Raw genomic sequence first — 23,006 nt, 5'->3', positions numbered from 1 at the left:
AGGTGTTTTTATGGGAGGACAGATGGATGTGAGGCCTTACCCAGCAAACTGTATATAGGGGCTGTAAAAATAGTGAGGATGGGGGCAGGAATGGAGCTAAAAGAAATCTAAAAGGCAAACCTAAGAGGTGAGTATGGAGCATGAAGGTAACTGGTACATAGGCCAGAAGCCAAGCCTCAAGAGTTGAGTGTAAAGGAATAAAATTGTCTATACATAGCCAGATATTGGTTGTTGTCTGGGCATTTCTTGTACGAATTCGCTAATGACTCTGAATATAGCCAATAATTATACCCTCCTTGATCAATATCATCATACCACATATGGTTTTTAAAATAGAGGATATCTGCTTTGTGTGTGTTTTTCAGCATATGCAGTACATATGTTGTGTGGAGATATGGCATATGTTTGTGTCTAAATATTATAACGCTGATATCTGTGAACACATGATTTGAAGGTATCATTGTGCCAGTGTTTGACAAGAGTAGAATGCAACTGTTAAAATCCTGCATTTGCCCCTGTGCATGCTATTACTGATACAGTATAATGTTACCAGTACAAACACACTTTAATTCAAAGCACCCACTTAAATGGATCTGATGGAATGTAAATATCTTCAGTCTTTAATGAGATGACAAGATTTAGATATTTAAGAATAATGCAAAATGAGACATAGGAATAACATAGCTCAGTGCTGTCCAACTTCTATGGTACCGAGGGCCGGAATTTTTCCAATCTACATCGTGGAGGGCCGATAACGGAAGCCAGTGTTAGCCACTCCCTGTTTTTAGACCACACCCATTTTAAACCACACCCATGTTACCGCAAGACCATGTCCACATTAATAGCACACCAAAAAACCAAATGGTTGGTGCTCACTGCAGGGATCAAGGCAGGAACTAGGGGTAGGCGGCTATCTAGGGCGCCATCATTGCGGGGCGCACTTTTTTCAAGCATTTATTTAATAATTTGTTTCAGTAATCATGGTCACCCAGTTGGGTGGAATCCATCTCCTTCACCTTCTCCCTCTTGCCGGCAAGTAATAGCTCCTTCTGTGCGGTGCACCGCGATGTGCTTACACGCGTCAATGACGTCACTGATGTGATGACAGAGAGAGAGAGAGAGAGAGCTGGCGACCTGATTAGTGTGGCTCTCGCTGCTCTCAGTCTTGCACAGTTGCACTGAACTGAAGACATTCTTTCTATTACTGTAAAGTATGAAGCTTCCTGCTGGCACAGCCAGGTACAGATTTGGGGCCCATATGTTTGCTGTTGCTGCTGGGCGCTGGCACAGGTACATAAATACTTGGGGGCAATATGATGTGATCAGATTTATTTTTGGCTGCTGCTGACACAGGTAAAGATTGGGGGCAATATGATGGCTGCAGGAGGGCTGTATGATGGGTGGCTGCTGAGCTTGCTTGCACAGGTACGGGTGGGGTGTATTATGGATGGCTGCTGAGCTTGCTGGTACAGGTACTGGGGGCAGTAATATAAATGAAAAAGTGTTGTACACTTTCTTGCTCTCTTTAAAAACCATCATGGTAAGGAGGCAAATGGTAATGCAGGACAGGGGGGCACTGAGTGAAGCTCTTGCCTAGGGTGCCAAACTACCTTGTGTCTGCCCTGGCACTGGCAGGGATGTCACTCATATGTGAAAAAAGCTAAGTCATATTAAGACATACCCTTGAATCCATATGCCTCCTCCTCCCCTGTGTATAATACAGTACCCCAGCATATGATTAAACACCATAGGGGCCGCTAACAATAATTTTCAAATGCTAACAAACCCCCAGAACAAATACCAAAGTATGACACACACACACAGGGAGCATATGGAAGACAGAACAGAGCAGGAGACAGGAATCAGGAATATGTACTACATACAGTGACACCGTGCTGGTGCCCCATTAGTATGAAGTGTGAGCAGGTGAACAATGTGGGCAGTTTCAGTCTGGGTCTCAGGTGTGAACAGTACAGGTTTTTAGGGGTGTGAACAATGTAGGGGATTAGTCTGAATTTGAGGTTTAAACAATGCAGGGGCCAGTTAATGTCTGTAGTGATACCTTTTAAATTTTATATATGGTAATCCGACACAGCAGGCAGACATAGATGTGGAGGGCCACATGAGGGGGGGGGGGTCGTGGGCCGCCAGTTGGACAGCCCTGACATAGCTAAAAAGAACAGTGTATGCTCTGGTTACATGTACAGATTTCTGGTCATGTCTAATCGTGTGATATAAGGCTAAAATCTGCACATCTATGGCCAGCTTTAGGGCTAAACTACACAGGAGATTTTGTAGGATTGGTGTTGGATCGACAAAACTCAACCTACCTGCATGGGTCCAAATATAATGGAACAGAGAGCTGGGGAAAGAGTCCAGAAATAATGCGATGAGAGCAGGAAGGACGGAGATGAATAAGGGAACTGAGGTAGTAGTCTAGAAGCTCAGTGTTGGACTGGCCCACCGGGATACAAGGAAAACTTCTGGTGGGCCCAGGTGTTAGTGGGCCCTCATGCTGCTAAACATTTGGCCTATTTCATGGCCATTCCCTATTTCTATGTGAACAAAGATAGAATAATAGATTATAATATGTAAAGAAAAGAGACTAGTAGAATAGAGGTTTAGTTAGGAGAGGAAGAATAATAGTACTGAGAGTGGGCCCCTGGTCTAAGGTTTTTGGGTGGGCCCCTGTTGTCCCAGTCCGACACTGTAGAAGCTGTGGTTGTGTGACCATGAAGAAAAGTGTAAAAAGGTGTGTTTTCCCTTTGAGTTCTCAATAGTGGGAGATGTTGCTAAACAGAGAATGTCTCCTCTGATTAAAGGATGTTGCTGTCTGGCAATGGAAGGTATAGTGTTCTTGAAGGAACCGGCCGAACAGACAATTGCTTCCAATGGCCCAGTAAAGGTATTTAATTGTAGTGAGACTGTTAGGAAGGTCTCTCTGTGCAGGGCACAGAACAGTAAGGTTACTTGTCTGTGTAAGGGACTCCCAGACTGGCTCGGGTGCTGCCTGAGTCTGTCTGAGGAATTAAGGAAAACCTGGAGGCTGAGCAAAAGACGTATCATAAGTGCAGGGGTGACCACAAGATGTGTTTTTGTTAGTAGTCCACAAGGGACCCAGTTTAGTGAGGGAACCTACCAAATGTGTGATGGTAACTCCCAGTAGGAAGAATTAATTTTTACGATTTATGTTTTTTTGTGTGCTGAAGTGGTCACTCCTGCTGTGTCTGAATAAACTGTTTTAATGGAAAAAAGTGTATGTTGTTGATCCTGCAAGCTTACAAGCATAGATGGCTGGGCTGAATAAATATGAAAAATTATTTAACCAGGTTAATTTAAAAAATAGAAATAATCTCACTGCATATTTTCTGTATTTGTATTTCCTTTTTTTGGAACAATATAAAGTTTGATATTTGATCTAAGGCACATTGGTACACCATTTGTATTCTTTCTCTTAAAGGGGGTGCTCACCTTTGAGTTAACTTTTAGTATGATGTAGAGAGTGATGCTCTGAGACAATTTGCAATTGGTTTTAATTTTTTATCATTTGTGGTTTTTGAGTTATTTCGCTTTTTATTCAGCAGCTCTCCAGTCCAAATTACCCTAGCAACGATGCATTTATTTGAAAAAGAAACGAGTATGAATAGGATAGGGCCTGAATAGAAAGAGGAGTAATAGAAAGTAGCAATGCAATATGTAGCGTTACATAGCATATGTTTTTTAGATGGGTCACTGAAAGCTCTAAAGAGTCCGAAGAAGAAGGCAAATAATTCAAAAACTATAGAAAATAAATAATGAAGACCAGGTAAAAAGTTGCTTAGAATTGACTATTCTATAACATAGCAAAAGTTAATGTAAAGGTGAATCACCCCTTTAATGTATATGTCATGTAAGTTAGCGCTATGTTAGAATCAATGTTCCCTCTAATTCCTTCTTGGCTATGTGCAGTTTTTAAAAACTGTATGCTAGGGTCAGAATTCATACAAAATGTTGTGTTTTCACACAAAATCATTTGTGCGCACCACAATTTGTTGTGTGCGCTGGTCTCAAAATTTGCGCACGAGTGCACAGCTTAAGCTGGCCATAGACTTAAAGATCCGTTCATTTGGCGACATCGCCAAACGAGCGGATCTTTCCCCGATATGCCACTAACGGCATGGCTATATCGGGGGTAATTTGAACGTTCGGCCGTATGGTCGAATGATCGAATTACGATGCGCCAAGGGGCTCCGACTGGTTGGTCGGGTCAAAATCAAACTTTTCCGATCCATATCGTTGCCAGATATCGATCGGGAAGACCCGTCGGAAGCCCCCATACACGGGCAGATAAGCTGTCAAATTGGTCTAAATGACCGATATTGGCAGCTTTATCTGCCCGTGTATGGCCACCTTTAGAGGGAATATTGGTTAGAATGTATGCTATTAAGGAAGGACACTGCAGAAAAAACAAAAATACTGTGGGGATGATTTACTTCCATAACCTCTAAATTTCAATAGTGTAGAGCTGGGGGGTCGGACGACGGGAGCTTCTAGGGGAAGTCTAGGAGCCATGCCATTGTTTTCGACTTTTCTATTAGATACTTAGGGGCACATTTACTTAGCTCGAGTGAAGGAATAGAATAAAAAAAACTTCCAATTTCGAATGTTTTTTTTTGGCTACTTCGACCATCGAATTGGCTACTTCGGCTTCGAATCGAAAGATTCTAACTAAAAATCGTTCGACTATTCGATAGTCGAAGTACTGTCTCTTTAAAAAATACTTCGACCCCCTACTTCGCCACCTTAAACCTACCGAAACCTCAATGTTAGCCTATCGGGAAGGTCCCCATAGGCTTTCTAATTTTTTTTTTTGGTCGTAGAAAAATCCTTTGATCGATGGATTAAAATCCTTCGAATTGTTCGTTTCAAACGATTTTTCGTTCGATCAAACGAATTACGGTAAATCCTTCGACTTCGATTCGACCCTAAGTAAATCTGCCCCTACATATCATGACCTGGATGCAGGAAAATCTTCATAGACAATTAAATCTTTGTTTCCCACATAACCATGTGCTTATGACTATGAAGATTTTCAGTCATCCAGGTCATGGTATATCTAGTATAGGTAAATCTAAAAACAACTGGACTTGCTGAGTAATCAATGAAGACATTTCACTACTCATCCGAGCAGCTTCTTCAGTTCCACTGGATGAGTAGTGAAACGTCTTCATTGATTACTCAGCAAGTCCAATTGTTTTTAGATTGACCTATACTAGACATGTAAGTGCTTGCATATCCATTCTGCTTAAACTGTTATTTTAGCTTGTCTGTCTGTCTGGGCACAGCTCAGCTGTTTCTTTTGTCTAGGCACTGTGTGTATTATTTGGATGCTTGCAATAGGAATAGCTTGGCAGTCATATTGTACATAGTTTATTATTTCAAGCTGCTTTTGTTTTGGTAACAAAATATGTCACCAAGTGAGCAGTCTGGATTGTTTTCCAGGAACCCTGTTTGTTTGTTTAAGTTAAATGTTATAGAATGGCTTATGCTAAGCAACTTTTAAATTGGTGGTCATTATTTTATTTTTATAGTTTTTGAATTATTTGCCTCCTTTAGCGTTCAAATGAGACTCCATCTAAAAAAATGGTTTCAGGTTCTCGCCTATTCATATTCCAGTCTCTTCAATCAATGCATGGTTGCTAGGGTAATTTGGACCCTAGCAACCAGATTGCGCAAATTACAAATTGGGGAGCTTCTGAATAAAAAGCTAAATAACTCAAAAACCATACATAATAATTAAAACAAATTACAAACTGTATCAGAATATCAATCTTTACATCATACTAAAAGTTAACTCAAATGTGAACAACAGTCATATGAAAAAGTTTGGGAACCCCTCTCAGCCTGCATAATAATTTACTCCACAATTTACTCAACAAAAAAGATAACAGTGGTATGTCTTTCATTTCCCAGGAACATCTGAGTACTGGGGTGTTTTCTGAACACCTGATTTTTATTGAAGCAGTATTCAATTGTATGAAATTAAATCAAATGTGAAAAACTGGCTGTGCAAAAATACCCTTTTGCTAATTTGAATGCATGTAACTGAGAAAAGGTATTTAAGGTGGCCAATTGCAAGTTGTGCTTCTGTTTGACTCTCACTCTGAAGAGTGACAGCATGGGATCCTCAAAGAAACTCTCAAAAGATCTGAAAACAAAGATTGTTCAGTATCATGGTTTAGGGGGAGGCTACATACCGTATATACTCGAGTATAAGCCGACCCGAGTATAAGCCGAGTTACCTAATTTTACCTACGAAAACTTATTGACTCTAGTGTAAGCCTAGACGCAACTACAGCCCTGTCTCCCAGCAGTGCACATTCTGTCAAAGCGACCCCCCAGCGATCAACCGGACTTCTTTGCAAAGTTGATGGTAACAGAGAATTGCCAAACGGATTACTGTGTGCATTGTCCCACTGTCCCACTACCATGTGCAGAGGGTGCTGTGTGATATTGCCATCACTGTTAATCTTTCATATAACCAACAGAGGGCACTGTGTGATATTGCCATCACTGTTAATCCTTCATATAACCAACAGAGGGCACTGTTTGATATTGCAGTCACTGTTATTCTTTCATATAACCAACAGAGTGTGCTGTGTGATATTGCAGTCACTGTTATTCTTTCATATAACCAACAGAGTGTGCTGTGTGATATTGCAGTCACGGTTATTCTTTCATATAACCAACAGAGGACGCACTGTTATTCTTTCATATAACCAACAGATGGCGCTGTGTGATATTGCAGTCACTGTTATTCTTTCATATAACCAACAGAGGGCACACTGTTATTCTTTCATATAACCAACAGAGGGTGCTGTGTGATATTGCAGTCACTGTTTTTCTTTCATATAACCAACAGAGGGCGCACTGTTATTCTTTCATATAACCAACAGATGGCGATGTGTGATATTGCAGTCACTGTTATTCTTTCATACAACCAACAGATGGTGCTGTGTGATATTGCAGTCACTGTTATTCTTTCATATAACCAACAGAGGGTGCTGTGTGATATTGCAGTCAGTTATTCTTTCATATAACCAACAGATGGCGCTGTGTGATATTGCAGTCACTGTTATTCTTTCATATAACCAACAGAGGGCGCACTGTTATTCTTTCATATAATCAACAGAGGGCGCTGTGTGATATTGCAGTCTCTCCCCAAGCAAACTTTTGGTATAGGAATGATTAAAAGTGACTGCAATCTCGGCTACTGCTGGCTGACCTGAGTATAAGCCAAGGTAGACTTTTTCAGCACATTTTGGATGCTGAAAAACTCGGCTTATACTCGAGTATATACGGTAAATCTATCTCAGAGGTTTAAACTGTAAGGAATATAATCAGAGAATGGAAGGCCACAGGCACAGTTGCTGTTAAAACCCAGGTCTGGCAGGCCAAGAAAAATATAGAAGCAGCAAATGCGGAGGATTGTGAGTGGTTACAGACAGGACAGGGCTGCCATCAGAAATCACAGGGCCCCGCACAACAATTTTCTGGGACCCCCTTGCCACCCCTCCCTCACCCATCAGTATGAAGGCCACAAAAGACACAAATGTTAAAACATTAAGTTTCCTCCCCTACAAGTTAAAAAAAAAAAAAAAAGAACTTTGGTGCCCAGGGTTCCCCTACAAGTTCAAGAAAAATAAATTGGTGGCCAAGTTTTTTTTTTTTTTTTTAAAACATATATTGCCAGGGCCCCTTACCAGTTATTTTAAAAAGCATTAGTGGTCAGAGCCCCTATGAGTTATTGAAAAAAAATTTGGGCAGGTCCCCTACAACTTATTTTAAAAAAAAACAAAAAAACAATTGGCCATGGCCCCTACAAGTTATTTTGAAAAAAAACAATTGGCCATGGCTAGGGATGGGCAAATAATTTTGCCTTGTTTCGCGCGAAAATGACGCCCATAGACTTGAATGGAGTCGTGTGTCAAAAGAAAAAGATGCGCGTCAAAATAATTTCGCTGCGCGACTTTTTTTGACGCCCATTAAAGACTTTAATGGGCGTCAGCGACATTTCGCTGGCGGTCGAATTTTTGGCTAAACGAAACGGGTCAAATTCGCCCATCCCCAGCCAGGGCCCCTACAAGTTATTTTAAAAATATAATTGGCCAGGGCCTCTACAAGTTAGTTAAAAAAAAAAAAAAAAACAATTGGCCAGGGCCCCTACAAATTAAAAGAAAAAAAGAAAACTGCACTTACCTTAGCCAGGGAGCTCAAATGCCGGTATCTTCAGTTTCCTATGCTCTGATTCGCCAGTGAAATGTAAGTCCTGGTATAGCCGCATGGCGTTTGGAGAAAGTTGAAGGGAGGTTCAAACTTCACCCATCCAATCCCCATGCGACTTTACTGGGACTTACACGTCATGGCAAATTAGAGCGCACAAAGCAAGAATCGGCCATCGAAACTCCACCCAGCCCTCCCATCCTGCAGTCTGCAGTTCACTGATGGCAGGGGCCCAGCTATGCAAGTAAGTGCAGCACGGCCGGGCCCCCCTTAACTCCCTAAACCTTCCGGGCCCGGGACAACAGTACCCCCTATCCCCCCTCGATGGCAGCCCTGGTTACAGACAACCCAAAGATCACCTCCAAAGACCTGCAAGAACATCTTGCTGTAGATGGTGAATCTGTACATCATTCTACAATTCAGTGCAATTTGCACAAAGAACATCTGTATGGCAGGGGGATGAGAAAGAAGCTCTTTCTGCATTCACGCCACAAACAGAATCGCTTGTTGTATGCAAAAGCTCATTTAGACAAGCCACAGTCATTTTGGAACAAAGTGCTTTGGACTGATAAAAATGTATTTCTAGAGTTATTTGGTCATAACAAAAAGTGTTTTGCATGGCAGAAGAAGAACACCGCATTCCAAGAAAAACACCTGCTACCTACTGTCAAATATGGTGGAGGTTCCATCATGCTGTGGGGCTGTGTGGCTAGTTCAGGGACTGGGGCCCTTGTTAAAGTCGAGGGTCAGATGAATTAAACCCAATATCAACAAATTCTTTAGGATAATGTTCAAGCATCAGTCACAAAGTTGAAGTTACACAGGAGTTGGATATTCCAACAAGACAATGACAAATATGCAGAGGGAGAAGTACAATATTCTGGAATGGCCGTCACAGTCCCCAGAGTTGAATATCCTGGAAAATCTATGGGATTATTTGAAGCAGACTGTCCATGCTCGGCAGCCATCAAATTTAACTGAACTGGAACGATTTTGTATGGACGAATGGTCAAAAATATCACCATCCAGAATCCAGATACTCATCAAAGGCTATAGAGTCGTCTAGAGGCTGTTACAATTGCAAAAGGGGGGTAATTGACATGAATTGGACAGGGATTTGTTGAAATAAGGGAGTAACTTGCAAGGAGGACCAGAACTAACAAAAGCAGAAAAGAAGAATTCAGTGTATTATAGTGGGGTTTAATGCATATTAAGGATAAAATTGTAACCTGTATTAACTGAGGGAGGCAAAGATGGGAAATAATGTGAAATTTAGAAGGGAGGGGGCATGAGGTGAGGAAGGGGAATTGCTACTGAATGTAGATATAGGGAGAACTGGATAGATGCTGTGACTCAGACAGGATGCTTCTAAATGTAAAACAGAAAAGGTAGGGGGACTATGAAGCATCAGTGAATATTTATTATATTCCAAGTACATTCTGACACCCCTCATTAAGAAAAATACATTTAGGGGTTTTATTTATGAAAGGTTGAGTTGTGTTTTCCCGAAAGATTTTACTAAAAACTTGAAGCTTTTGGGATAAAAAAAATAAATAAAAATTTTCGAGAAAAAAAAAGCTCTAATCCGAAAATACTCCAGCTAAAACCAGACGAGGTCATGTAGAAGTCAATGGTAGAGGTCCCTTGAACCATATGTAGATGTTTTTAGCCTTCATGATTTTCAGGTCGGTTTCGGTTGTTTGCGCTCAAAAACTTGATCAATTCAAGTTATTTGAGTTTATTTTTCTCCTATAACTCAATCAAGTATTAGAGTATTTTTACATTCAAGTTTTTTATAAAAAACAAACATTCAAGTTTATTCAAGGTAGAAAAAAACCTCACAAACTCCACCTCTGATAAATAACCTTCAGGTTTCTGTTTCCTAAGCCTCAATTATAACCCTACTTACTAATTTGTTACATATGCATAAAATATTCTTGGTAATGTGTATAGACTGTATTGTGTTATGCCACAGTTTTGCTGGATATGTTCATGTTCTTGAAATGAAGATTTAAGAGGAACATAACCAATATCTCCCTTTCATTCTGCTTGTTGTCTTTTTAGAACCTGCAGTGGGCCAGAGATGTGTTGCTAGGCAGCAGTATCCCGTGGCAGCAGCTGAAACACATGCCAGCACAGGGACTCTTCTATGAGAGGAACAAGACCAATTTCTTCAATGTAAGTTGTAGTCTGTGACAAAGGTCAGGCTGAGGTTTCACGCTTGTTAAAGTGTGGTTGCTACAATCTCCGAACACTTTTTGTCACTCAAAAAGGCATTCAAGAGCTTGGGCTACTAAATTTAGATAATTAAAGATCAGAATGCATGCCGGTAAGCATATTAATCAGGGCTAGCATTAAGAAAACACTGGTTCAGTGAAGCCTTGCTCTCTTTTCTTTAAATTTACTTTAATATTTTGGCTTTTCCCCTACTGTGCACTCTGAAATGCATTACAAAATCCCAAAAAAAGACTGATTACCCTTATTTGTCTGAAGATAAATACAGTTATATAAAACAAGAAACTTAGTAGGACTGCATCCCCCAAAAGCCAGATAATAAGATACTTAATTGGTAATATTAGATATAATTAAAATGGCGATGTTTGTTAGTCAATCATCCCAACACATACATATTAAAAAAAAAAAAAAACAGTAACGTAGACCTGTCATCCAAACACAGAAATCTGTATAATAAAAGACCCTCCAAAATTAAACATGAAATCCAATTTCTTTTTTTTATTAAAGCATTCACAGCTGTTGTAAGCTCATTTAAAAATCTCAGCTGTCAATCAAATATTATCTGCTCCTCCTCAATGCCTTAGATGCGGGGCAGACAAGTACTTTCACTTTCCATTCAGCTCTTCCTAGATGTCACTGTTCTCCCCACATTCCCCCAGTTCTTTTAACCATTTAATTGTGTAGCCAGGGCATGGGGTCCCCCATTCTGGTGCACAAACAAGATTCTGACATGATGCAAGGCTTGCCTTAATAACAGTGTGCACAAAATGGCTCCTGCCTGCTATAAATATGAATTCCCAGATTGCAGGAAACTAGATTCAAATAATATATATTGTGTAATTAAAGTTCATTTTGCTTGACTAATATGATAAAATAGGTTTTTGAATTTTTTTGGGTGACTGGTCCCCATTAAAACCCTAAGGGGCAAATTCACTAAGCCGCGAAGCGCCGAACGCTAGCGTTAATTCGCTAGCGTTTGGCATTTTCGCTACTGCGCAAATTCACTAACGAACGCTGGCGTACTTTTGCTAGTGTTACTTCGCAACCTTACGCCAGGCGAAGTTTCGCTAGCGCCGAAACTATGCAAATTCACTAACTTGCGCAGTGTACTGAACGCTACCTTTTACGCTAGACTTCCTTCAGCACCTCAGACCTGGCGAAGCGCAATAGAATAGATAGGGATTGTTTAAAAAAAAAGTCAATTTTTTGGGGCTCCCCTTCCTCCCCCCTACATTTCCTGACTCATGGCAACTTACCTAGACAGTGGGCACATGTGTAGGGCAAAATAAAATTTTTATTTGCTGATTTGAAGGTTTTCTAGGCATTTGTAGTGCAGATACGTGTTCCTCCATTGAAATTTTGAATTTCGCGCCGTATGCAAATTAGCCTTCGCTAGCGTAACTTCGCTTTATATAGCGAATCAACGCTAGCGCAACTTCGCAAACTTACGCTACCCCTGTGCGCAACTTCGGATTTTAGTGAATTTGCGGAGCCCTGGCGAAATTACGCCTGGCGAAGTGCGGCGAAGTTGCGCCTGGCACAACTTCGCATCTTAGTGAATTTGCCCCCAAGACTCTTGTAAGAGGAGGGGCCCCTCACTCCTGTGATACAAGCAATTATATTACAAAGTAATAATGTTATCACAATACTGTAAATAATACTTGCTGTCAATATTGAACTAAAATGTCCACCAAAATTGTATACAATGTCCGCGAAATATTGTCACTCCTACTTGTAAGCTTGCTATATATATATTGAAAGATTTCAAGGAGAAATACATCAGCTGCAGACTAATTATGCACCATTGTCATTAAACTTTAGGATTCAACTGGGTATATACATCTTTTTAAAACACTTATTAAAACACAGATAATGTCTTGTACACCATAATTGGTCTCCTATTTGTATTGCCACCATTGTGGCGCTTATTTTGATATCCAAATTACTTCAGCTCATTACTGTTGCTTATATCCTTAGATTCACGGATTTGCTAGAGTGAGAGTTAAAGTTCAATGCTTAACCGCATGTTGAATAAGATTACACATAGTGCCAATACTTATCAGCCATCTCAGATGTGATATGCTGTAGATAAACTTGATATTAAACACCAACTGTTCCATACACTACTGTAACTTCCGTTAAGACCTTCGTCTAATTACATCCAATGATCAGCATATCTCAGATTCATTCGGTATGCGCCTGGGGAGAGACTATTACAGGGAACATCAAGTGGTCTTGGAAATTTGGGAGACAAAATGTGGTCCCAAAGGGCTGCTCACCACTGTTTATTTTGCACTGCACCTGGTTTAATACAGACAGGATTTTTGGTTGTTTTGTCTGTAGCTGATTTTTTATGTACTGACAGGAGGTTGAACATCTTTAGCGTAAGTGTATGTAAACTTTAGGATTCAACTGGGTATATACATCTTTTTAAAACACTTATTTAACAAAGCTACTGAATGGGTGGTGTTGGTGGCAAAAGCTGAGCTTGAATGCACACGTGGCACATCGTTTTCCGAAGTTGCCTCACAAGGAAGCTTCGGGCGACTTCTGAAAATTAAGCACTGCGTGTGCCTTGCCGCAGGGGGAAGGCAGATCGGGGACATTGCCGCCCCCAAAAAGAGGAGATTTATCGCTGGGGCGACTTACTCTCCCCAAATCTGCTCATGTGGCCAGACACTCAATTTAATTCAGAAATATTTATATCTACATAATGCAACCACTAGATGGTGCAGCTACTAAAAAAAACACCACCCATTCAGTAGCTTTGGTAAATTAGTGTGTTTAAAAAGATGTGTATACCCAGTTGAATCCTAAAGTTTACATACACCTACACTAAAGATGTTCAACCTCTTTATTCTTACAAACTTCTGATCCACAGGAAATAGTACATAAAATAAATTATTTAAGCTATATACTTAGACATGAAATAAAGTGTATACCCTGTGACTTAAAGGAATTTAAGAAAATGAAATGGAGTACTATACAATAATAGCTACCAAAACTTATATAATGCAAGAGTATCAGTGGGATTCCTGCCTGAGAAATAAATGAATTTTTTTTTTTACTCTAAATACTGTACATAAACAGCATTATATGCACCTTTGTTGATTACAATGTGCAAATTTTTATTTGTGTCAATTTTACAGACACCCAGATAACTGAGATAAGAGACATATACCGATAGGTGATTCTAACAGAGAATCTCTTGCATTTGTAATTAAAGGAGAACTCCACACAAATATAACTTTAGCTTTTTTAAAAGTAAACTTAATTTCAAGCAACTTTGCAATATACATCAATTAAAAAATGTACAGACTTGTCATGCTTTTTAATGGTTTGGAACAGTTCCCTAAGCTTAGCCCCCTGATCTCCTGCTGATCTTTCTGACTACTTTGCTGAGCTGGCTGACTACTGTTACTTTGTATCAGTAGCCATCTGTCCTTAGCCTGCATCCTCCAAACACCACAATTCTTTGTAAGATTGCAAATGTATTATTATTGCAACCTTTAATTACTCATCTTTCTATTCAGGCCGTCTCCTATTCATATCCCAGTCATGGTTGCTAGGATAATTTGAACCCTAGCAACCAGATTGTTGAAATTGCAAACTGGAGAGCTGCTGAATAAAAAGCTAAATAACTCAAAGCCACAAATAATAAAAAATGAAAACCAATTTCAAATTATCTCAGAATTTCTCTCAGAATCATTCTCTACATCAGGGATCCCCAACCTTTTGAACCTGTGAGCAACATTCAGAAGTAAAAGGAGTTGGGGAGCAACAAATGCATGAAAAATGTTTTTGGGCTACCAAATATGTGCTGTGATTGTGGTGGCCCCTATGTGGATTGTCAACCTATATTGAGGCTCTGTTTGGCAGTGCATCTGTTTTTTATGCAACCAAAACTTGTCTCCAAGCCTGAAATTCAAAATTAAGCACCTGCTTTGAGGCCACCGGGAGCAACATCCAAGGGGTTGGAGAGCAACATGTTGCTCACGAGCTACTGGTTGGGGACCACTGCTCTACATTATACTAAAAGTTAACTCAAAGGTGAACAACCCCTTTTAAAGGTGACATATATCATCCCTGAAATGTAGTCTATTTTTCCCACAAGCTCTTCAAAGTAGGCATCTCAAGCTTAAAAAATACAAACATAAATATGTGGATTATCTATTTGTAATAGTTTATGTCCATGATGAAAATGCCATTTATTTTATACCAGCTTTTAAGCCAGTGCTTCTAAATAATATTGCATTTCTGGTATAAAAATAGCCTTTGATGTGCAGTTTTTACATTTTAAATATTCATCACAAACCTGACACCTCTCTATACAGAAGGTTCTTTTTGCTCTGTATTTGCGGTGGGTCTTACACTGATGTACAGGTTGTGAAGTCTGACAGACATGAGAATGTAGTAGTGGCATAATGTAGGGTGATGGACCTGTTTTTGGCAAACATGGGAGTGTTTATAACCCAATTTTGATCTGCCTTGTACAAATGATAGATATCTACGTATTTAGTGTTATGTCTGTCAAGACTGGATGGGCATCCATCTGCATTTTGTGTATTACAATATTGTTATAATTAATACAAGTATACTAAAATAGTTCTGGTAGGCTTAAATAAAATGATAAAGAATAGAATTTTATGTATGTATGAATTCTGTTCTCAAGCTAGCTTGGTCATTATCACCTTGGCCTTGAGAAAGAACCATTTCATTGGTTATTTGGGCAGATCTTTGTTCTCTATGCTTCTGCAATGTAACGCCCCTTTGTGCCCATAAATTCTTATGTCATAGGTTCCCAATCTACCATAATCTAATCTACCATAAGGAAAGTCACTCCATGTTTGTGTCCGAGACTGTTGTTGATATATGTGGCTACTAAGTCTTATTTATGAAAGCATAACTGAAGTATTAGATTTTTCTATGCCTGCAACTGAATGAAGCACAGTGTATTTACATCTCCAACATCTGCCGGCAAATCTAAACAGCAAATCACACATTTAAAGACAGATACAAGAAGTAACAAGGGTACTGCAGGATAGTGTATATAACACATTTATAATTATGTTGATAGAATAAACTGTATATATTCTGAGACAATAATATTGTCAAACAAACCCTGCCCTTACTTGTATGTCATTTTATGGTGTTTTCTCTACAAAAGTGAATGTGACTGCTAGAGGAAAACAGAAGAGGCTTATTTATTGAAATAGGCATTAAGCTGCAGTGGGGCAGTTAAAGGAACAGTAACACCAAAAAATGTAAGTGTTTTAAAGTAATGAAAATACCATGTAGTGTTGCCCTGCACTGGTAAAACTGATCTGTTTGCTTCAGAAACACTACTATAGTTCATATAAACAAGCTGCTTTCGAGCAATGGCAGAAATTGAAAAACGGCTATATGGCACTGGATAACTAATGGATAACACCATTAGACAGACAGAGCTTATTTGCTATCTGCTGTGTAACCTGAGCCTTTTCTCGTTTGGATGGCTGCCCCCATTGCTACACATCAGATTATTTATATAAACAATAGTAGTGTTTCTTAAGCAAACACAGCAGTTTTACCAGTGCAGGGCAACACTGCATTATATTTTCATTACTTTAAAACACTTTTATTTTTTGACGTTACTGTTCCTTTAAGTTTAGCAGTTTTGTATGGGGCCCTCCGACTGCTTCCCCAACAGATATCTGCCAGGTATCAATCAGACACTTTGACACAATCTGTCAAAGTGAAGACCACATCAGCTTGTTGATGCAGTCCTCCTCCGACTGCCTGTATCTCTGTCATTGTGATCAGCTCACTCTATTGTTGATGGATCCACTTTATAGGCGACCTCGCCAAATGAGCGGATCTTTTAATGTATGGCTAGATTTACCAACAGAATAGCTAAATTGTACAGAAAACGCAAATTACTGATTGGTTCCTGTAGGTTACTGCACTGGTGCAATTTAGCACCTATTCTAGAAATATAAGCCCTCATCACATTTACATACAATCCTGTGTGAGCGGAATTTGTCCTTTGACACTGTATTATTTTGATGTTTTGATGATTGTGAGAATCAGGAAAAATGCAATTTTCCTTCACTAGATGGGTAGAGACTACCCGACTACTAAGCTATTATTCACAATTGTGATTGTTTCCACTGCACCAGACCACCATAAGAACATTTGATAAAATATTTCTCAGCAATAAAATAGTATTAAATCAGTGCTTTGGTGCATGTTTGGAAAAGGTTCCTTTCATCTACCTTAAATGGGAACTAGTTTTGCACACTGAACTCAATAAATAAAATATAATTTCATGTCACTGTTCTACATACAGTGCCCATAAAGCGTTCACCCACTTGGAAGTTTTCATGTTTTATTGTCATACAACATAGAACATGGAATGACCATATTTTCCATAAAATTCTCTATGCTGTATGGAGTGGTATTTACAGATAATTTGCAGTTGGTTTTTTATTATTTGTGTTTTTTTGAGTTATTTAGCTTTTTATTCAGCACCTCTTTCAGCAGTCTGGTTGATAGGGTCCAAATTACCCTAACAACCAAGCATTGATTTGAATAATAGACTGGAATATGAATAGGAGAGGGCTGAATAGAAAGATGAATAATAAGAAGTAACAATACATGTGTAGCCTTACTGGAAAGAGTCAGAAGAAAAAGGCAAATAATAAAAAAACTATAAAAAAAAAAGACCAATTGAAAAGTTGCTTAGAACTGGCCATTTTATAACATATTAAAAGTTAACTTAAAGGTAAACCACCCCTTTAAGTATTCACTCCCTTCGAGTTAGTATTTAGTAGATGAACCTTTGAAAAACAATTACAGCCTTCAGTCTGCATGGAGGGGGATTGTAAGTGAACAGGCTTTTTCAAGTCCAGCCACAATTTTGTATTGGATTTAGAGCTTGGACTCTTGACTCGGACGTTTGCGGACATTAACATTGCTCTTTCTGTGCCATTCTTATGTAGTTTTGACTTCATGCTTGTGGTCACTCTGACACAAAGCTGCACACAGTTTGCTGAGAGCTGAATAGTGAAGAATAACTTGGAAAGTAACTCTTTTTTTACACAGTGAAAGAAAATGTTATTCCATGCAACTTTCCAGTATACATTCATTACAAAAGTTCATTGCTTTTTAAGCCATTTGCCAATATAATTGCTATTACTGTTTATATCCTCTCGTGTATATATTATTTTTTATATTATTATTATATATTTTGATATATAATATAATTATGGAGCTGGGCTCATAGTTTGAAGTACATGCACACAATATAAAATTCATGATTAGGCTCATTAGTAATTACAATAGATTCATGCTACATGGCAGCATAGAAAACCGTGCCTGCTGCATTCACCTACAATCAGCCTGGAGCATCACATTCTGTGACAGATGTAACTTAATTTACTGCTAACATTTCAATGTTTTCCCTGTGGCCCTAAGCTTCTCTACAGCAGCCTAAAGCACATTGAGCATGTGCAGTGCCACTGACTGTTAACATATCCAAATTTGAAGGCAGGAGTGAGTGATATTGTAGGGTAGCCAAAACTCTTGGCAAGTAATTTAATTACACATAATAAATGTAATACAGCATTTCTATCCAGATTCCTCAGGCTTAAATTCTTAAATCTCCTTTAATAAATACGCAATATTAGTATGCTGCACTGCTGCATAGCCAATGTACTTTTTTGTGAACTGCACTGCAGCTCCCAGTATTGGCAAACCAGAACTTCCATAAAGCAAGGAATGAATTATATAGTGCCCAGCAACCCATTATAAGCAGGTCCTTAAAGGAATAGTAACATCAAAAAAAAATTAAAAAATTTGTTAGTATAGATAGAAAAAAAAACCATCACAAATTTAAATTTAACATAGCAAAGCCTTTATTAAGAAATAACTTACAGAAACTCCACTTCCGGTCCTCTTCAGAAAAGGCGACATGGCGACCATCCATCCTGCAGCAGTTGATTTCTCCTCCCTGGCTCTCTCCTGGCCACCCTATGTCTGGTGTGTTCTGCTCTGCCGGCAAGATCGGGGCAGCAAAACCCGTCGCCTCTCCAGCCTGAACCCTCCTCATGCTACAGGTATGGACCACCACATCCACACTCAGGGGAGGGGGGCACAGTTCCAGCCGCGCTTCCAGCAGGCCAGCACCAAGGCAGAGACAGCCGCCTTCTCCTCCAGGCACCTCTTGATGAGGCAGTACTGGCACTGGTTGCGGCGGTGCTGGACTTGTCCCCGCACTCCAAGTGCTGCTGCCGACTTTGCTGACTTGTCCCCACACTCGATATGCTGCTGCTGACACCGGCATGTGCTGGACTTCTCCCCGCTGGTATTGGAGCCAGAGCCGGGGAGTGAGAGGCAGAGAAAGCTGGTATTGGAGCCAGAGCCGGGGAGTGAGAGGCAGAGAAAGCGCAGCTCAGGGTGAGAGGGACGTTTAATTCCGGTAGAGAAGAATCTTGGGCACTGGGAAAATCGCAAAGAAAGCGAACATTCACCCTCCCCTGTGTCAGGACTTGCGGTGACAGTTGCGCGCAGAGGAGTTGGACAAGGTCCCTGTGGGACTGGCAGCATGTGACTGGCACCCTCCTCTATCAGCACCCAGGGGCCCGGCACTGACACCTCAAGGTGAGTTACTCTGCGGGTTCCTACTTGTTACCCCCACTCAGTGTCAGATGGGAACCCTAACTAAAGTATCAGTCACAGGTAGTTACATTACAAAGTGGCACTTGCATAGATGTGGGTACATTTACATTACACTCAGGACAGTACATTACACAGTGGGTACATCACAGAGATATGGGCATATTACACTGGGTGAAGCGGCCGTGACTGTCTCTGCCGGTGCTGACAGGTGCTGGCCGCCGCTGGGAGCAGTTTCCTTTGATTTGAAAGTCAAAGTCGGCAGCAGCACATGGAGTGCGGGGACAATTCCAGCACACGCCGGTGTCGTGCCAAACGCAACTGCCCCATACACCAGCACAGCCGCAACCAGTGCCAGTACTGCCGCATCAAGAAGTGCCTGGAGGAGAAGGCGGCTGTCTCTGCCTTGGTGCTGGCCTGCTGGAAGTATGGCTGGAACTGTGCCCCCCTCCCTTGAGTGTGGATGTGGTGGTCCTTACCTGTAGCATGAGGAGGGTTCAGGCTGGAGAGGCAACAGGTTTCGCTGCCCCAATCTTGCCGGCAGAGCGCACCAGACATAGGGCGGCCAGGAGAGAGCCATTGAGGAGAAATCAACTGCTGCAGGATGGATGGTCGCCTTTTATGAAGAGGACCGGAAGTGGAGTTTCTGTAAGTTATTTCTTAATAAAGGCTTTGCTATTTTAAATTTGAATTAGTGATGGTGTTTTTTTTTTCCATCTATACTAACAAATTTAAAAAAAAAAAAATTTTGATGTTACTGTTCCTTTAAATAAGAAACAGTTTTGTCAAAACATAATAGAAATAATTTGTCAAATCTATGTAAAACTTAGCTGCCTGCTGATGAAATGGAGTGTCATTACTTACAGCACCATAAAAACACTAAATGAAGCATTTGTATAGTGTTCCTTGCTATGCTCATTAAGCCATTGTACAGGCTTTATTCTCAGAAAGCAATGACCAGAATCTGTTCCTCTGGGTATGTGATAAGCATTCTCTTGTTTCACAAACTTAGGTTCAGCAATTACAGCACCATCTTAAAATCACTTTGATCATCATGTTCCATATCCCCAGCAGTCTACCCAAATGAGTGGAAGTTTACAAAGGAGCATGCTGCTGTGAATAACTATATACCATTATAGGCCATTTTTGAAGAACTTGTTGATGAAGTGATGAATTCAGAGACTTAAAGTTCCTCTATTTTCAATGAGTTGGGAGCACATGTTCTCTGAAGTGCAAAGGGACTGCAAGTATTTAAAGGGATTCTGTCATGATTTGTATGATGTTGTTTTATTTCTAAATTACACTGTTTGCACTGCAAATAATTTACTCTACAATATAAAATTTCACTCCTGAACCAATAAGTATTGTTTTAGTTGTAATATTGGTGTGTAGGCAGCCATCTTGGGTCATGTGCTTTCAGAAAGAGCCAGCACTTTAGGATGGAACTGCTTTCTGGCAGTTAGTTGTTTCTCCTACTCAATATAACGAGTGTGTTGCAGTGGGACCTGGATTTTTAATACTGAGTGCTGTTCTTATATCTACCAGGCAGCTGTTCTCTTGTGGTAGGGAGCTGCTATCTGGTTACCTTCCCATTGTGCTGTTGTTAGGCTACTGGGGGGGGAAAGGGAGGGGGTGATATCACTCCAACTTGCAGTACAGCAGTAAAGAGTGACTGAAGTTTATCAGAGCACAAGTCTGTATCCCTTTAAGCAATTTAATGCAAAGGTTGGGGGGTAATAAAAGAGGAAAGAAAGTACAGCTTTCAGTTGCCTTCAGGCACACGGAATGGAGGTCGACCCAAAATACCAAAGCCAGCATTTTCAGGCCAATCTTAAAAAAAGTTTTCAAAAAGTTTGAATTCAATTTTTGAGATTTATCATACTCTGGCCCTTTAAGAACTCACCTAAAACCTGGCGAATTGTTTTTTAAGTCAATGGGAGACATCTAGGGATAAATTTGGAGTTGTTTGCAACCTTCCTGAAATTCGAGTTATTAAAATTCAAATAGAATTCGATTTGAGTTTTAGGTTGATCCTATTAACCCAAATTTAAAAAAATAGATTTTTATAATAAAATTAGATGCTATATTTAGTAGCTGCCATGTTGGGCTGAAAGTACCAGTGCAGTTTGGCACATTATTGTTTTTTTTCTTCTGACGGAAATGATATTGTGTGTGATAAAGCGCTTAGCGACAGCTGTTTCTACCATGCAACATGTGTTGTCAACCATGTTAGTCTTGCAGCTTGGTCAACTTTATAGCAATCTACAAATGAATAAATCTCTACTATAGCCTCACTAACAAGTGCCGTTTTAATGCCATAAATCGGATGCAAACGTTTGGCCCCCTGGAAATAGGTAGAATGCAGGTGGCCAAATCAAGCAAAGATGTTCTCATTTGGCAAGTTTGGTAGTGGGTAAAGTGCTCTATCTTTGCCTAGGGTGCCAGAACACCCAGGCATGGCACTGCTGCCCATTCTTCCTCATAATATATAAGGGCAATGAGTTAAGCATTAAAACAGATATAAATCCCCAGAATTCCAATAATTCTATTAGAAGCAGGTGCCCATCCAACATTGTGATTGTGAAATCACTTTTTGGTGTGTCAATTTGCACATTGTCAATAATGGCAAAAGAGTGTGATTCACATGGGGTGATGGCACAAAGGGATACTTGTCACCCGCAGTTAAATCTTCACTACTGACAGCTCTTTTACATATTTCTTTCAATCCATTTGCTAACTGTAGTTGTGAATTTTCTATTGCTGACTACACTCTTGTTCCTTGGAAATCTGTTAAGTGATACTAAACTTTGTGCAAGTCTGTTTTCCTAACATAGTGGCATTCCATAAATCACACTTTCCAAAGGCACTTGAGAAAAATGTTCCCATATAAGTACCATATAAGAACCCTGGGTAAAATTCTGCCTTGTAGCAAGATAATGCGTTTCAAAGGTTGCCTCCCAAGGAAACTTCGGGTGACTTCAGAAAACGAAGCGCCGCGTGTGCATTGCCGCAGGCGATTTTCATTTTAGCCGGCAGAGTGCAGAGGGAAGGCAGTTCGGGTAGATTGTCGCCCCGAAGAAGAGGAGATTTGTCGCTGGGGCTACTAATCTCCCTGAATCTGCTCGTGTGGCCTGACCCTAAATTCTATTTATGCACCTTTTTTTAATCAAAGTATTCTTTTCTGTAGGATATATGTGTTAGTCTTGTGTAATATCACTTCCAAGGGTGCAAACAAATGGCAGCCAAAAAGCCTTTTCTAAATGTGTTTGCCCTGCAATGTTGTTCTGTGATTTCCAGCATATGGCAAGGAATTGATCTTGTATTTCCAGATAAGCTTTTACCTGTAAGAGCGAAGATCAATGCCAAGACCAATTTTTATTGGTGGTGATGGATGCATTAGAAATATGCAGGTGATACCATGCTGAATAACACATAGTAATGCATGGCAGACACGTGCTTTTTGTCTGCCACGTGTACATAGCACCATGGTCTGCAAGCGATTCGGTTTTTTTTCTTTACTCTTAGAATATATTCTGTTGGGCAACTGGCCATTTTGTTCTGTGATAAAGATACTTTCCTTGCAAGGGGAATCTGACCATTGTTCTTCCATGTTTGAGATTGAAATCCCTTGACACAAATTTAGAAAAATCTGCATTATTTTATAACACTGCCAAATTGAGAAAACTCTACATCCTTTTATAACACTAATGAGGTTGGATCCAAGCAAAGAGAGTGGCATGTCATGGCAGCACATTGCAGTAGGCTTTTAATTTACAGCCTTACATTTCCTTTGTAATCTAGGGAAACTGACCATTAATGCAGTGAAATCTATTATTAGATCTCTCACTGAACAG

At 40.1% G+C, this 23,006-nt stretch overlaps 1 protein-coding gene across 5 annotated transcripts in view; it reads left to right on the top strand.

Moving 5' to 3' along the window:
- Positions 1–23,006, top strand: part of cabin1.L (calcineurin binding protein 1 L homeolog) — a 93,519-nt gene that overhangs the window by 50,057 nt on the left and 20,456 nt on the right. For all 5 annotated transcript variants that reach the window (XM_018261881.2, XM_018261890.2, XM_018261873.2 and 2 more), the window contains exon 29: positions 10,327–10,440. In XM_018261881.2, coding sequence (XP_018117370.1) covers positions 10,327–10,440 — 114 coding nt within the window. The remainder of the gene's footprint in view (positions 1–10,326; positions 10,441–23,006) is intronic.

Source organism: Xenopus laevis, chromosome 1L (genome assembly GCF_017654675.1).
Source record: "Xenopus laevis strain J_2021 chromosome 1L, Xenopus_laevis_v10.1, whole genome shotgun sequence".
Lineage (NCBI taxonomy): Eukaryota > Metazoa > Chordata > Amphibia > Anura > Pipidae > Xenopus > Xenopus laevis.
The sequence above is the reverse complement of the archived record's forward strand: the minus strand, read 5'-3'. Positions and strand labels throughout refer to the sequence as shown.